The following is a 16,856-nucleotide window of genomic DNA, read 5'->3' as shown; positions in this document are numbered from 1 at the left end:
ATATATTTCGCTATCACAACGATCGGAGTCAGAATAGAGGGTGTATGGCCAGGACCAATAGCCCACAGCTGATGAAGATGTATGACCAGGCCCATTAGCCCACAGCTGATTGAGACCTTATGAAGGTGTATGGCCAGGACCATTAGCCCACAGCTGATGGAGAGCTGATGAAGGTATATGGCCAGGCCCATTAGCCCACAGCTGATTGAGACCTTATGAAGGTGTATGGCCAGGACCATTAGCCCACAGCTGATTGAGACCTTATGAAGGTGTATGGCCAGGACCATTAGCCCACAGCTGATTGAGATCTGATGAAGGTGTATGGACAGGCCCATTAGCCCACAGATGACAAGACAGGGATAGGTGCAGTGACAACAGGTAACCACCAGATGGAGCTGGAAGGTTGTGACAGACATAGGGGTATTAGACATGCTCCTAACAAGGGCTTCATGTATAAAAGTTCCACTCGGCACATAGCCCGCCCAATGCTAGGAAATATATAGTTGTCAGCACCATCTAGAATTGCTAACAGGGCCGGAATGGCTCTCTCTGCTGCCACAAGGCCAGGTTCCTCAATGCGCCTCCCCTCCTCCCTAAACCCTACCCCCGTCAGTGAGAGGGGCTTTTATTCGACAGTTGTGCACCTCTACTCCTTGCGTGGAAACATCAGCATCTTTTACATGCAGTGTTAAAGCCTTTAGTCAACGCGGAGCTGCAGGTGATACAGATGGATCTAGTTCATAGGCAGCCACTTGCTTACTGACAGCGTGTCAGTCTATTAAATAGATCCCGATATATCTGCATCACCTCCGCGGTGACTAAAGGCTTTCACGCTGCATGGAAGAGATGCTGATGTGTCCATGAAGGTTTTAAAGCAAGGAGTAGAACAGGGGTCTCAAACTCAATTCACTTGGGGGGCCACTGCGCAAATGTTCTTCTCCCACGGGGACTTCTCTCAGATCATCTCCCTCATTCTCAGGGCTTTGTGGGGTGTTATAAGTATGGAAGGGGGTCACGTGTCTGCCCATTGCCAAAGCCCGGCCTTGGCAGCTGAGTGGACTAGCTGGGTCTAGGCTTGACTGATGACCATCCGGGACACTCGGCAACAATGACAAGGCCGTGTTCAAACTACGAGACGTTTCTCAAGGCTGCAGTTCCTCTGAGCTCCACAAGGTGGTGACCTCACCTCTACCGAGACAGAAAGTCTCTATGACAGGAAGTGATGTCAGGTACAAACAGGAAGTTCCGGGTAAGAGGTCAGTTGTGAGGCCGTATAAAGGAAACATTGCTGGAACTGGCAGCAGAGGAGGTAATAGGATATTTATACCCGTCATGTGCGTCCTCGTCCTTCATAGTTACTGTGACGTCTTTTATCTCCAGCAGATGCTGCTACACATATATATATAAGAAATGTATAACTTATTCTGCTCAGGGTCAGAACATTTACCCGATTGTGAGGTCAGAACATTGTCTTCATTTTGTACATGTGTCACCTTAGCAGTCTCTTGTATTAGGGATGAGATTCAGATTCGGGTTGTTCTAAAATTTGACACCAATTTCCAAAATTCTAATTTTGGACAAATTTGCGGTTGATGAATTGCGCACCTTTGTGTGTTTCTGATGCACGTTCCCGATACACTATGGTGTGAATGAGGACTTAGTTTAGTGTGTCGCAGTGGTGGCTCCATCTTCCTCCTCCCAGGACAGAGGAGACACTATTCAGCCAGCATTGCCGATGTCCCCTCTTCCTCCTCCTACTCCAGGACGGTCCTCCAGAACCCGGGACTGTTGGTGGGTAGGGGGCAAGAAACCCAACAAACACAGAGTGACCCCATCTACATGGGGCAATTCCCACTGGGGGGCAGCCCACCTATTACCCCCTTATATCCCCATCCTAATATTATACAACCAGTACAGTCCAGATAATTCTCCACTATCCGTCCACAGAGATCACATGACCACACCGGTGAAGATGGAGGAGGACCAGAGTCACATGACTGAGAGGATACTAAACCTCACCCTTGACATCATCTACCTGCTGACCGGAGAGGTAATGATATCTCTTGCCACCACTGCTGGCCTGTCATCCATTACTATCTACTGCCACCACTGCTGGCCTGTCATCCATTACTATCTACTGCCACCACTGCTGGCCTGTCATCCATTACTATCTACTGCCACCACTGCTGGCCTGTCATCCATTACTATCTACTGCCACCACTGCTGGCCTGTCATCCATTACTATCTACTGCCACCACTGCTGGCCAGTCATCCATTACTATCTACTGTCACCACTGCTGGCCTGTCATCCATTACTATCTACTGTCACCTCTGCATACCTGCCATCCTTTATCATATCTTATCACTGCCACTTGCCTGCTACCAATTATCATCTCCTGCCACTGATTCATTGCTTCCTGTACAATATTTATGCCTTGTGTGTCTGACATAATCCAAGGAAATTTTTTTGCTAGATAAAAAATGCCTCGTCCCTCACACCTCAAATGCGGCCTACTAACAAGGCTTGCATGATGTGCAGCGGGTCTCTGTAATATTTCTATCTGAATCCAGCAATGCCTCATCTCTCTCTCTTCATATGTGGCCTACAACACAGGCATACATGTCACTCTTATAGTCACATAAAAGGGAGGTCATCTCCTCACTGAACTGTATTGTTGTTATTAGGACATGTCCCCAGAGCAGAACCCAGCTCCCTTGTCCATTAGGCTTTAAAACAGAGATAATTTATTTCTAAGATTCACCTCCTATAGACTTCAATAGCAAGTTCGTCCATCACTAGTCACATGACGTCATTCATTGCTCTACCAATACACAGACCTGACCGGAGAGGTGAGGAGGATTCTGGGATACTAACATGATATTCCTATTGGTTTCTCCATCCAGAGTTTTCCTCTTCTGAAGTCAGGTGATCATGTGACCATCACAGTGCCCCCACGTGACTCCCTAAAACCCGAGAGACACAACATGGAGAAGATTCTGGAAGTCACCAAGAAGATGATGGAGCTGCTGACAGGAGAGGTGAGCGGTGCCGGGAATTCTGAGACATGATCCAGGAACAGACAAGGGATGTGTCTGGATGGTGACGGTATCATTGTGTGTGTCAGGTTCCTATAAGGTGTCAGGAGGTCTCTGTCTATGTCTCCATGTAGGAATGGGGGGATATAGAAGGACACCGGGATCTCTACAAGGACGTCATCCTACATCCCCCATCATCTGATACACACATAGAAACAATGTATTCAGTCAGTGTGTGTGTTTCCTACAGATGGATCCAGTAAGAGGAACCCACCAGAGAGATGTCCCCGTCCTCTGTATTCCAGGGATTCCACACAGGAGGACCACACCATCCCCCACCATGATCAGGTAGATGATGAACCATCACTGATGATATCATTGGGATCTGTACATCATCTACCTTGTCACCACTGATGTCATTGTGTTCTATATTCAGAGTGCAAACCGGAGTGACTCTAAAATCGTTGTTAAAGAAGAAATAAAAGAAGAGGAGGATGAGGATGGTGTGATGGAGGAGTCATCCAGCTACAGGAACCCACCAGAGAGATGTCCCCGTCCTCTGTATTCCCGGGATTCCACACAGGAAGATCACAACTATCATCACCAGAAGCCTAGGCCTGTGGTCACTTGTTCTGTGGTGAAGGGTCTACAAGTCTGAACTTTGATCCTCTTGTTCCTCAGAGATCACATGGCCCAGTGCCTAGGCTTGTGGTTGGGTGAGAGCATGCTCCTCCCAGTCCCCAATGGCTCCGCCTCTTCTGACAGGGCTATGTAAATGTAGAAGTGATCTGGGAGGAGGACCAAAGGCCCTTTGACTGAAGAGGGGAGGAGTCCCAGCTGGTTGGGACCTCCACAGAGAACATCTGCTCCCTCAGACCTCCTGATCCAGATGGAATGTTGAGTGAAGTCATCTAACCCTCTCATATCTCTCCATCATGTGTTTCTATGTTTCCAGGACACGCCATGGAGGAACCCTCAAAGGATCCTCTGACTTTATCTCCAGGTTGTAAGATGGAAGATGAGGACATCACAGCAGATTGTGCGGGAGAAGAGACAATGAGCTCAGCTATGGATGGTGGACTTCACAGTGTGGATAGAGCATGGGATCCCTCTGACTCTGAGCAACCTCGTCCTGTGGGGGATGGTGCCGGAATTCAGGGGAAGAAGACATTTTCCTGTTCTGAGTGTGGGGAAAGTTTTACCTCTGAATCAGATCTTTGTGTTCATCTGAGTTCTCACATGGGTGACAAGTCTTTTTACTGTTATGAGTGTGGGGAAGGTTTTCTTCGTAAATCAGACCTTGTCACACATTACAGATCTCACACGGGGGAAAAGCCATATTCCTGCCCTGAGTGCGGGAGAGGCTTTGCTCAAAAATGTTATCTTATCCATCATCAGAGAATACACACGGGGGAGAAGCCGTTTTCCTGCACCGAGTGCCAGAGAAGTTTTTCAAAAAAGTGCCATCTTATCAAACATCAGAGATCACACACAGGGGAGAAGCCATATTCCTGCTCCGAGTGCGGGAAAGCGTTTTCAGATAAGTCCAATTTTACTACACATCAAAGATCACACACAGGCGAGAAACCATATTCCTGCCCTGAGTGCGGTAAATGTTTTACAGCAAGGGCCTATCTTAAAACACATATGAGATTACACACAGGCGAGAAGCCATATTACTGCCCTGAGTGTGGGAAAGGTTATTCACGGAAATCCTATATTTTCAGTCATCATTGTTTGCAGACGGAGGAGAAGCTGTAGTTGTACAATGATTGTGGGAAGTGATTTCTTCATTAACTGCTCAGACATTATAGATCTCACATGAGTGAGGGAAATGTTTTTCAGAGGAGATATTCCTGACCTGAGTGTGGAAAAAGTTTCTCATGGAACTCCCATCATATTGAACATCAGATGAGACACACATGGGTAAAGCTGTTTTCTTGATGGTACAGCACAGGACACAGGCAGATCCAGAGACATCTGAATGCAGATATCAGGTGATTGGACACTGGCCAGAGTTGTGAGGACCCTCATATAGCCCCTCCCCCTTCAGGAAATCCGTATTTTTTGGCTAGTGTCCTTAGGTGATGGACGTCTCCTCTCTACTGATGGAGATGTGCGGTAGTTTAGTGACCTTTTGTCTCATCGATTCTTCTCTCAGGTTCTTCTGGCCATGTCCAGCCACGGCGGCTATTTCCCATTTTCCGTATCAGTACCCCTCGGGCTGTTGCTTTGTGGACCAGGGTGCTTTACAGGTCCAGGACAGTGGCGTATGCACATAGTGTGACCCAGTCACTGAGGACATCCTCCCGGAGGTGGGGGGCGGGCTCCACAGGCTTTGTGGATGTATTGATTGGTGGGTGGTGAGTAGATGTCACCTCCTAACACTCTCCCCAACCCCCCTCCAGAGTCCCCCGGGTTACTGCTCACAGGACAAAATAATGTTGCTCTGCCATTTCCGCACCCCCCTTACTGACCCCCCTAAACCTGCTGACCTTGTGGCCTTCCTACACCGCCTTAGAATGGACAAGCAATGCCGCGTCCACCTCACTTTGGGGTCCTTGTCCTGTGACTGTGCCGGTCGTCTTTAATCACCCCCATCCGCCAGTACAAGTGAAAACATCAGAGAAGCTCGCACAGCCCTGGAGGTGTAGTGTCCTGAGTACAGGAAATGGTCAAAGATGTCACCCTGGGAAGAAGCACACCTTGATAGACACCTCAGAGATCACATGACTCGGCTCTCCTCTCATCTTTATAATGGAAGAAACACTTTATAAGGAAATAGGAGTTCATTCAAGTCTTCAAAGTTGTGTCTGTGTTCCTGTGCTAGGTGAGAGGGGGAGGGGGGGTGTCACTGCTGGTTGGGTCCCTCTAGCAGTGCCGTCTATCTTCCCCGTGTTCTTCAGCAGAAGCTTCATAGAACGTTCCATCATGGTGAGGGAGAGGAGCTACATATGACTTGTGGATGAAGAGAAGGGGAGATCAGACTACATGACGGGACTGACCATGTCACTGCAGTAGTGATCAGTCTGCACAGGCAGCTTCATGGACTCTGGAGAGCCCCCTGCTGGAGGAAAGTGGAAGATATGACGTCTTCAGACGGAACATTTCACATTTCCCTGATAAATATATGAAGACATTTTTATGATTGTGAAACAAATGAAGATGAAATGTTTCTATTCTTCTTCTCATGATATTCATTGTAAGGTGATTGATAAAAGTTCTCTTCACATTTGTGTCATTAAATCTTCTTTTCTTTCCCTTTTATTCCTTCTGCTGACTCTACAAGTTCTTCTCATACTGGAGGTTTTATTTTTATACTTCTACTTCCACAAGGCCAGGTTCCTCAATGCGACCCCCCTCCCTAAACCCCACCCCCGTCAGTAAGAGGGGCTTTTATTCGACAGTTGCGCCCCTCTACTCCTAGTGTAGCGCCCTCTAGTATGTCGCTATCAAATTTAGTGTATATCTGGACTGTAATCAGTCTGGAGGCTGTTTATTCTGAGTTCCACAGGTGTCCCTGAGTTTGCTGGATTGATTGCTTTCCCCTATTTCTGGGTTGAGGACTCAGCAGACAGTGAGGAAGGTTCCATCCTCAGGCTGTGACTGTGCACCTGACTCTAGCCAATCCCTGAGCAAGATGACTCAGAGGTATGGGTGGAGCAAGGTGATAAAAGGTTTGGGGACACTGTCCAGAGCTCTCTCCCCTCAAGGTGTAGGATAGGTGCAGTACGGCCAATGGCCACTAGATGCCCCCATGGGGCCCTGGAGATAGATGTAGCTCTGGCCTGGGGAGACTCTGTGTCCCAGGAGAGCTGATTTATAGGGGGCGCCCGAGAGGGGAAAGTGGAGTACAGGAGAGCAGAAGTCTAAGACTGTATGCAGAGTCTCTGGAGAGAGACTGATTCTAATACATAGTCTGGTCCATGGGAAGGACAGGACCAGGCCTAGGACTATGTAGAGCTACAGAGATTCCCCAGTTTCCCCTGGAGGAGGAAACCACCGAGCTAGGACTGACAAGGATGGGATTCCGGAGAATAATGAGAAGCTGTAGTACTGACGATATTTGCCGGTGGGCCTCGGGCCGAAGTAAGTCGTGGACTCTGGGCTGCTCTTCTCTCTCTCTAATCTGTATCGCTATGCAACTAACAAGAACTGTGCCGTCATGCCACTCGGGGGTGGCTGAAACGTATGCTTATTGTCATGTTCATCCTTTTCAAGTAAAACCAAGAAAAGACTATCTGTGTGGACTGGTTCTTCTCCCTCCAACCTCTGAGAAGGTTCTACCGGAGTGTGATGTTGGACTGTATCGTGGCTGTAACCATCTGAGGAGGAGCAAAGGGGCTATTCCCGACACAGGGTGCCTTTCATGGTGGCCTTTCTCCCTGAGGGGGAGGGAGTGCCGCAGAGGCGGTGGAAGCCATGAGGCCCTGTGTGCGCAGTACTACACGTGTGGGAGTTGTTAGCACGAGGCCCCTGACCGTGGGGTGCCTGGTGTCGTGTTGCATACACAGGGTTACACAGAGCCAACCCAAAGGGAGCACACACAACACCCCAAGAGAGAACCCCGCCTACAAAGGGGCCTATCCAAGGGAGGAGGCCTGTGTGATGCAAGTGACTGGCCTGGGCCTCAGCACATGGCAGGTGCTGGGGGCCTAGAGGCCTAGGATACTACAGATGCTTTGCTTGGGCCTCAGCACGTGGCAGGTGTTGGGGGCCTAGAAGCAGAAGATACTACTGGATACCTGGTATGCACCTCACCAAGTGGCAGGTGTTGAGGGCCCAGAGACTTCAGATGCAGATGAAAGGAGACCTGATGGAAGCTGGGCTGGAGGTGGAATCTACTTATCGAGGAGTGTCTCAGAGGAGCTGGTGAGGCTACCGTCTGGACCCCTGTAAGAGATCCCTCACCATATTCTCAGGTACTTTACTGAAGAAGAAGCCAGTTGTTGCCTTAGAAGTCCAGATACAGTTCTCTCTCAAGGTCCTGGACTATTCCTCGCTGTTCTCTCTGCTACTGTATATTGCTGGTCGCTCTTAAAGGACCATTGTGCTACTGATTCTAGCCGTTGCTACGGGAGAATACAGAGTCCTCTGAATTGATACCCGGGTATCCTACAAATCCCAGACACTCTCTCCTTATTGATCATGTGCAAATAAATACTAAAAAGACCCCACGACTCGAGCCTGTTCTGTTCCAGAGTGTCGGTGTTGCTGGATCTGAGAAAGGGGCCGGTGGCTGGCAAACAGGTAGGAGAGCCCAAGTTCATATTCAGCGGCTTCTTCGGGGGTGAGCGCCACACTTGCTTGGAAACATCAGCATCTTTTTGCATGCAGCGTTAAAGTTGAACTATGGGGTTAAGTCTTTTCCCCATAGTTCTCCTTAGGGTAACAGGAGGACACAAACTAGCGTCCTCCCGCCACCCTAAGCTCAGTATATAGGGAGCTACAGCTGGCGGTATACTGAGACGCCGCAGCTAAAGCACCCACTTTGCTGGACAAGCACCCACCTCATAGTTCTCCTTTAGTCACCGCGGAGCTGCAGGTGATACACATGGATCTAGTTCATAGGCAGCCACTTGCTTACTGACAGCGTGTCAGTCTATTAAATAGATCCCGATATATCTGCATCACCTCCGCGGTGACTAAAGGCTTTCACGCTGCATGGAAGAGATGCACAAATGTTCTTCTCCCACGGGGACTTCTCTCAGATCAGATAGGCGTGACTGATGACCATGCGGGACACTCGGCAACAATGACAAGGCCGTGTTCACACTACGAGACGTTTCTCGAGGCTGCAGTTCCTCTGAGCTCCACAAGGTGGTGACCTCACCTCTACCAAGTCTCTATGACAGGAAGTGATGTCAGGTGCTGACAGGAAGTGATGTCAGGGGCAGACAGGAAGTGATGTCAGGTACAAACAGGAAGTTCCGGGAGAGAGGTCAGTTGTGAGGCCGTATAAAGGAGACATTGCTGGAACTGGCTGCAGAGGAGGTAATAAGATATTTATACCCGTCATGGCCGTCCTCCATAGTTACTGTGACGTCTTTTATCTGCTACACACACACACATATATATATATAGAAGACATTTATAACTTATTCTGCTCAGGGTCAAAACTTTTACCTGATTATGGGGGTCAGAACATTGTCTTCATTTTGGAGATGTGTCACCTTAGCAGTCTCTTGTATGAGGGATGAGATTCAGATTCGGGTTGTTCCAAAATTTGACACCAATTTCCAAGATTCAAATTTTGGACAAATTTGCGGTTGATGAATTGCGCACCTTTGTGTGGATCTGACGCACGTTCCCGATACACTATGGTGTGAATGAGGACTTAGTTTAGTGAGTCGCAGTGGTGACTCCATCTTCCTCCTCCCAGGACAGAGGAGACACTATTCAGCCAGCATTGCCGATGTCCCCTCTTCCTACTCCAGGACAGTCCTCCAGAACCCAGGACTGTTGTTGGGTAGGGGCAAGAAACCCAACAAACACAGAGTGACCTCATCTACATGTTCTCTCAGCATTGTCAATTGTGGTTGAATGGTTATGCAGGCTTTAGACCTTCATTTGCAATGTTTACCTCTTTGAATGAATTTGGTTAGTACAACAACGAGTTCCTCAAGGCCCTCTCCTCTATTGTCTGGTCATTGCTGAGTCTTGTACGCAATGGGCTATATAGGTTAATTCTTTTATCCGTCCAGCACAGACTTCTGGCCCCTTGTCTTACAGAGTGTATAGAAAAGTTTGATTTAGTTTCTGTAAAAGTCATCGTTCATCAAGTTTTTGTCATTTTATATAGAAATACCCTGACCATGCGGCAGCAGCTACACAGGCATGACTGGGACATAACGGAGTACTTGTGCGAATATGGGACTGGCTCTAGGAAAGTGTTTTCTTCACACCGCATCAGTGTTGGTGGATCTGCCATCCATTACCATCTCCTGCCACCACTGCTGGCCCGCCATCCATTACCATCTTCTGCCACCACTGCTGGCCCGCCATCCATTACCATCTCCTGCCACCACTGCTGGCCCGCCATCCATTACTATCTCCTGCCACCACTGCTGACCTGCCATCCATTACTATATCCTCATACTTTTGGACCTTTCTGTTGCCTTTGGCACAGTTGACCATCTGCTTCTCCTTAATAAACCCCAATCCCTTGGCCTCCAAGACTCTGCTCTCTCTGTCTCAGCGCACCTCCAGTGTCACCTACAACTCTTCCTCCTCCTCTCTGCTTCCTCTTTCCATGGGGTTCCCCCCAAGGGTCTGTCCCCTTCTCTATCTACACCTCCTCCCTGGGCTGATTGATAGCCTCCAATGGCCTCCGATACCATCTCTATGCTGATGACACCCAAATCTATCTCTCCGCTCCTCAGCTCACCCCCTCATGCATATCTACTCTACATACTGACATATCATCATGGATGTCACACCTCTTCCTCCAACTCAATCTCTCCAACACTGAACTTATAATATTTCCTCCTCTCCGTGTCCCCTCCCCCGACTTCTCCATCACAATCAACAGAACTACAATCTACCCCCATCATACCAGGGTGCTCGGAGTAATCCTTTATTCTGAACTCTCCTTTCATCCTCACATCCAATCACCATCCAAATCTTGCCGACTCAACCTCCCAAACATTTAAAAATTTGCTCTTTTTTTGTATACAAAAAACACTGGGAAACTTCAAATTCTCTCCCTTGTAATCTCTCCTCGAATACTGTAACTCTCTCCTCCTTGGCCTACCACTAAATAGGCTCCTCCCCCTTCATTCTATCATGAATGCTGCTACCAGACATATCCATCTTACCAACCATTCAATGTCTGCTGCCCCTCTCTGCCAATCCCTCCACTGGCTTCCATCCCCCACCCCTCTCTGCCAATCCCTCCACTGGCTCCCAATTGCCAATTAATAAAATTCAGAATGCTAACAACAACATACAAAGCCATCTACAACTCAGCGCCTGACTAGATCACCCACCTCATCTCAAAATATCACCCAAACTGTCCTCTGCGCTCCTCTCAAGACCTCCTGCTCTCCAACCATCTCGCCACCTCCTGTCATTTTCGCCTCCAGGACTACTGCTGCTGGCCTACCATCTGTTACTATCTACTGATACTGATTCATTTGCTTCCTGTACAATATTTCTGTCTTGTGTCTCTGATATAATCCAAGGAAATTGTTTTGCTAGATAAAAAGCGCCTCATCCCTCACACCTCAAATGCGGCCTACTAAAAAGGCTTACATGATGTGCAGCGTGTCTCTGTAAAATGTCTGCTTTGTGTCTCTGACTTCCTCCAATGTAATTTTTCTTTCTGACTCCGACAATGCCTCATCTCTCCCTCTTCATATGGGGCCTACAACACAGGCATACATGTCACTCTCGAAGTCACATAAAATGGAGGTCATCTCCTCACTGAACTGTATTGTTGTTATTGGTACATGGTTGGGCCGCAATTGATGTTATCGGATGTTGAGGAAGAGAGCGCACGTCACACAGGGGGAGGGGACAACATGCAGGAAGAATCAATTGTCAGTGATGTTCCTGCAGCTTCCTGCCATGTGGTCTCCAGTGATGAGGAAGGTGGGGGGGTGGATGAGGTAGCAGATGGTACCTGGGGGGCCCCGGAGTGTAGAGGAAGAAAGTGAGGGGGAGGCACAGCATCAGCGAGGCGGGATGTCATCCAGGGGCAGAATAAAGAGGAGATGTTTGGGGTATATATAAGAGGACTTTTATTTCACTCTGTTGTCACTATGTCTGCGCTGATGAAGGGACGCTGCATGGTTCCGGAATCACATCACTACAAGCACCACCACTACCCGAGGTCTCCATTGCTGGATGGTGTGCAGGGGACATCTTTGTTCACTGCTTTGTGTCTCTGACTTCATCCAATATAATTTTTCTTTCTGAATCAAAAAATGCCTCATCTCTCCCTCTTCATATGGGGCCTACATAAAGGGCTTACATGTCACTCTTAAAATTTGAATAAATGGAGGTCATCTCCCCGCTGAATGGTACTTTTTGTTATTAGTACATGTCCCCCATAGCAGAACCCAGGTCCCTTGTCCATTAGGCTTGAAAACAGAGAGAATTTATTTCTAACATTTACCTTCTATAGACTTCAATAGCAAGTTCGTCCATCACTAGTCACATGACGTCACTCATTGCTCTACCGATACACAGACCTGACCGGAGAGGTGAGGAGGATTCTGGGATTCTAACATGATATTCCTATTGGTTTCTCCATCCAGAGTTTTCCTCTTCTGAAGTCAGGTGATCATGTGACCATCAAAGTGCCCCCTTGTGACTCCTTAAAACCTGAGAGACGCAACATGGAGAAGATTCTAGAAGTCACCAAGAAGATGATGGAGCTGCTGACAGGAGAGGTGAGCGGTGCCGGGAATTCTGGGACATGATCCAGGAACAGACAAGGGATGTGTCTGGAGGGTGACGGTATCATTGTGTGTGTCAGGTTCCTATAAGGTGTCAGGATGTCTCTGTCTGTTTCTCCATGGAGGAGTGGGAGTATCTAGAAGGACACCGGGATCTCTACAAGGACGTCATGATGGAGGATCAGCCGCCCCTCACATCACCGGGTAAGAGGAGAGAGCAGTACGGAGGGTCCACCTAGATCCCCCATCATCTGATACACACATAGAAACAATGTATTCAGTCAGTGTGTGTGTTTCCTACAGATGGATCCAGTAAGAGGAACCCACCAGAGAGATGTCCCCGTCCTCTGTATTCCCGGGATCCCACCCAGGAAGATCTCACCGTCCCCCGCCATGATCAGGTAGATGATGAACCATCACTGATTGTAGAAGATGTACAGATCCCAATGATATATTGTCACCACTGATGTCATTGTGTTCCATATTCAGAGTGGAAACCGGAGTGACTCTAAAGTCGTTGTTAAAGAAGAAATAAAAGAAGAGGAGGATGGTGTGATGGAGGAGTCATCCAGCTACAGGAACCCACCAGAGAGATGTCCCCGTCCTCTGTATTCCCGGGATTCCACACAGGAAGATCACAACTATGCACGCCATGATCAGGTAGGTGGAGATGAGGGATTGAAGACTCTGACATGTGGAGATGATGTGTGGACTCTACAAGATGAGACTTTCTGCCATTCTGTTGGTTTAGGGTGAAGATCTGATGAAGGTGAAAGTTGAGGGTGACGTAGAAGAGACGTATGTGAGGGATGATCAGCAACATACGGAGGAGGATGGATCAATGAGGACACTGAAAGAGGAGGACACTCCTACTGAGATCAGCACAGGTGACACATAATATATTCTTCTCTTATCTCTGCTCTGTTCCTGCACACTGATTGGTCCAGAGTAGGCCGGGATCTGAGTGATATCAGCCAATAGTTGGTTGGTATTGGTCACCTCCCTGTACTGATACCCGTCCTGGGGCTCAGCTGGCAGTATTGGGTTGGGTGTCACCCCCTAGTTCCAGTAGCACAGATATGAGGACACAGATTGGGCCTTTCTTAGGTCGGTTCCTCTTCCAGCAGACTTCTAGCTAAACATAAAACTCTATTATCAGTCTTGTTGGGATGAAAAGTAACAAAGACTGAAACACTTCTCTTTCCAGGAGAACATACTTCTCCAAGCTCCCTCCAGTGCTGCTCATCACCAGAAGCCTAGGCCTGTGGTCACTTGTTCTGTGGTGAAGGGTCTACAAGTCTGAATTCCGAACATCTTGTTCCTCAGAGGTCACATGGACCAGTGCCTAGGCTTGTGGTTGGGTGAAGAGCATGCTCCTCCCAGTCCCCATTGGCTCCACCTCTGACAGGACTGTGTAAATGTAGAAGTGATCTGGGAGGAGGACCAAAGGCCCTTTGACTGAAGAGGGGAGGAGTCCCAGCTGGTTGGGACCTCCACAGAGAACATCTGCTCCCTCAGACCTCCTGATCCAGATGGAATGTTGAGTGAAGTCATCTAACCCTCTCATATCTCTCCATCATGTGTTTCTATGTTTCCAGGACACGCCATGGAGAAACCCTCAAAGGATCCTCTGACTTTATCTCCAGGTTGTAAGATGGAAGATGAGGACATCACAGCAGATTGTGCGGGAGAAGAGACAATGAGCTCAGCTATGGATGGTGGACTTCACAGTGTGGATAGACCATGGGATCCCTCTGACTCCGAGCAACCTCGTCCTGTGGGGGATGGTGCCGGAATTCAGGGGGAGAAGACATTTTCCTGTTCTGAGTGCGGGGAAAGTTTTAGCTCTGAATCAGATCTTTGTGTTCATCTGAGTTCTCACATTGGTGACAAGTTTCTTTTCTGTTATGAGTGTGGGAAATGTTTTCTTCATAAATCAGACCTGGTCACACATTACAGATCTCACACGGGGGAGAAACCATATCCCTGCTCTGAGTGCGGGAAAGGATTTGCTCAAAAGAGTGATCTTATCCATCATCAGAGAATACACACGGGGGAGAAGCCGTTTTCCTGCACCGAGTGCCAGAGAAGTTTTTCAAAAAAGTGCCATCTTATCAAACATCAGAGACTGCACACGGGGGAGAAGCCATATTCCTGCTCCGAGTGCGGGAAATCTTTTTCAAGTAAGGAAAATTTTACCACACATCAGAGATCACACACAGGCGAGAAACCATATTCCTGCCCTGAGTGCGGTAAATGGTTTACATCAAGGGCCTATGTTAAAAGACATTTGAGAGTACACACAGGGGAGAAGCCCTATTCCTGCCCCAAGTGTGGGAAAGGTTTTTTACAGAAATCCTGTATTTCCAGTCATCATTGTTTGCACACGGATGAGAAGCTAAATTCCTACGATGAATGTGGGAAGTGATTTCGTCATCAACTGCTCAGACATTATAGATCTCACATGTGTGAGGAAAACTTTTTTCAGAGGAGATCCATCTTTTTTTATATCAGAGATTGCCCAAGGGCAAGAAGCCGTATTCCTGTCCAGAGTGTGGAAAACGTTTCTCATGGAACTCCCATTATATTGAACATCAGATAAGACACGCGTGGGTAAAGCTGTTTTCTTGATGGTACAGCACAGGAAGGACACTGGCAGTACAAAGAAAAAAAGGGTTTCGAGCCACCAGAAGGAACAGGACACCACGCCCCTACATATAGTTGTGTAAAGAAAAAAATAGGGAATATGGGGCTTTTGAGGTGTCACTCTAGGCATGAAAAACACATATTGCACAAATGTCTTGAAATAAATATATGTTTTTAATTATACAGATAGATAAATAAATAGAAACCAGTGGATATTTAATTGGGGGAAGGGAAGGTTTAATAAGTAGTTTAAATAATGTGAAGGAGGGTCCCCTACTATTCAATATTTAGAAAAGGTACCAAATTCCCCAAAAGGGAGATCCTTGAACAGAATAATTTGGTGTCTTTATTCCTTGCGTTGAGAATCCAAAAGGTTCAGAAGAAAGTTGCCGTCAATTATATCGTGAGAAACATAGTAAACGCTATGCAGGTTTCGGGAGATAGCACTATCTCGGCATCTCTGTTCATTTTGAATGTAAGCCTTCACTGAAACATAAAGTCTACTTTTTCTCGTCCTTTCTCTATTGGAGACTCCAAACAGGTGAATTATTGTTGATATACCAGGTTCAAATAAATTGTAAAAAATTCAGGCTAAACAAAGCGGCAAAGGTCTCAGCCGAATCAGCCACATGAAGAGAAACTAGAACGCCTATGACGCGTTTCACCCCCTCCCACACCAGGGCTTCATCAGAAGGGCGTTGTTCAGTGAAGTTTCTTTAGTTCTCTCCTCTAGATATATGAGTTCGTAATTGATTTAATTGATAACACATTTGAAGCACATCCTGTTTCTGGTTGTGTCCCCAGTGGGCACATTTCTTTCAACCGGAAAGATGTTTCGTGTTACGAATTATACTAAGAAGTTAGATATGTATCAAAAAAATATATAAAATACATTTATGATAGACGCTTGCAGACCATTCATTTATAACGAGCCAAATTGGATATCAAATACATTAATGTTGTCAAAGCAAAACATATAAAGTCCATGTATAGAGATGCATGTACAGGTGAAACTCGAATAATTAGAATATCGTGCAAAAGTAATGGCAGTAATTGCTGCAAAAGGGGCCCAAACCAAGTACTGAGTACATATGCATGCTTGTACTTCTCAGAGGTCCGATATTGTTCTATGTACAGTCCGTGTTTTATTGATTGCATGTAATATTCTACTTTTCTGAGGTTGTGGATTTGGGGTTCTTGGGGTTTCCATGAGCTGTAAGCCATAATCATCACAATGATGACAAATCACGGCTTGAACTATCTTGCTTTGCATGTAACGAGTCTCTCTCATATATTAGTTTCATCGCATAAGTTGAATTAGTGAAATAAATGAACTTTGCACGATATTCTAATTATTCAAGTTTCACCTGTATATTTGTTACACAATTTCTCTTTATGTGTCTTCTATCAGACTGGCAAGGAGGATATCAAAATAAGGGGGAAAAAACAAAGCACATAAGAACTCAGTCCATATGGCGCATTAATTATTTTTAAACGAAAACGTTTTTTATGTTTAATAATGGTTGTTAATTCTTAGAGGGACTTTCCCTCTCTAATAAATAGAAACCATTGTTTAAGCTCATCAATATTGTATCCACAAAACAACCCCAAAGGGATTTAACATTTATTTTAGGTATAACGCCTCCCTGGACCGCACAGCCACATACACGACATCAACAATTGAGGTAAACATTTTAACATCTATTTCATATAAATATATATAAAGATTCATCATGTAATTTCATTAACATATCCAGTCTTGTGTCCGTGCAC

General features: G+C 46.9%; 1 protein-coding gene across 1 annotated transcript; it reads left to right on the top strand.

Moving 5' to 3' along the window:
• Positions 1-4,119: 4,119 nt before the first annotated feature.
• On the top strand, positions 4,120-4,797 carry LOC108801885 (gastrula zinc finger protein XlCGF49.1-like; the record flags this gene model as incomplete). Its single annotated transcript, XM_018573795.1, has 1 exon — positions 4,120-4,797. A coding segment is annotated over one exon (678 nt), but the record flags the coding sequence as incomplete, so codon positions are not given.
• Between the last annotated feature and the right edge of the window lie 12,059 nt (positions 4,798-16,856).

Source organism: Nanorana parkeri, unplaced genomic scaffold (assembly GCF_000935625.1).
Source record: "Nanorana parkeri isolate BGI_ZX_2015 unplaced genomic scaffold, ASM93562v1 scaffold2546, whole genome shotgun sequence".
Lineage (NCBI taxonomy): Eukaryota > Metazoa > Chordata > Amphibia > Anura > Dicroglossidae > Nanorana > Nanorana parkeri.
This window is presented reverse-complemented; position numbering and strand designations above follow the sequence as displayed.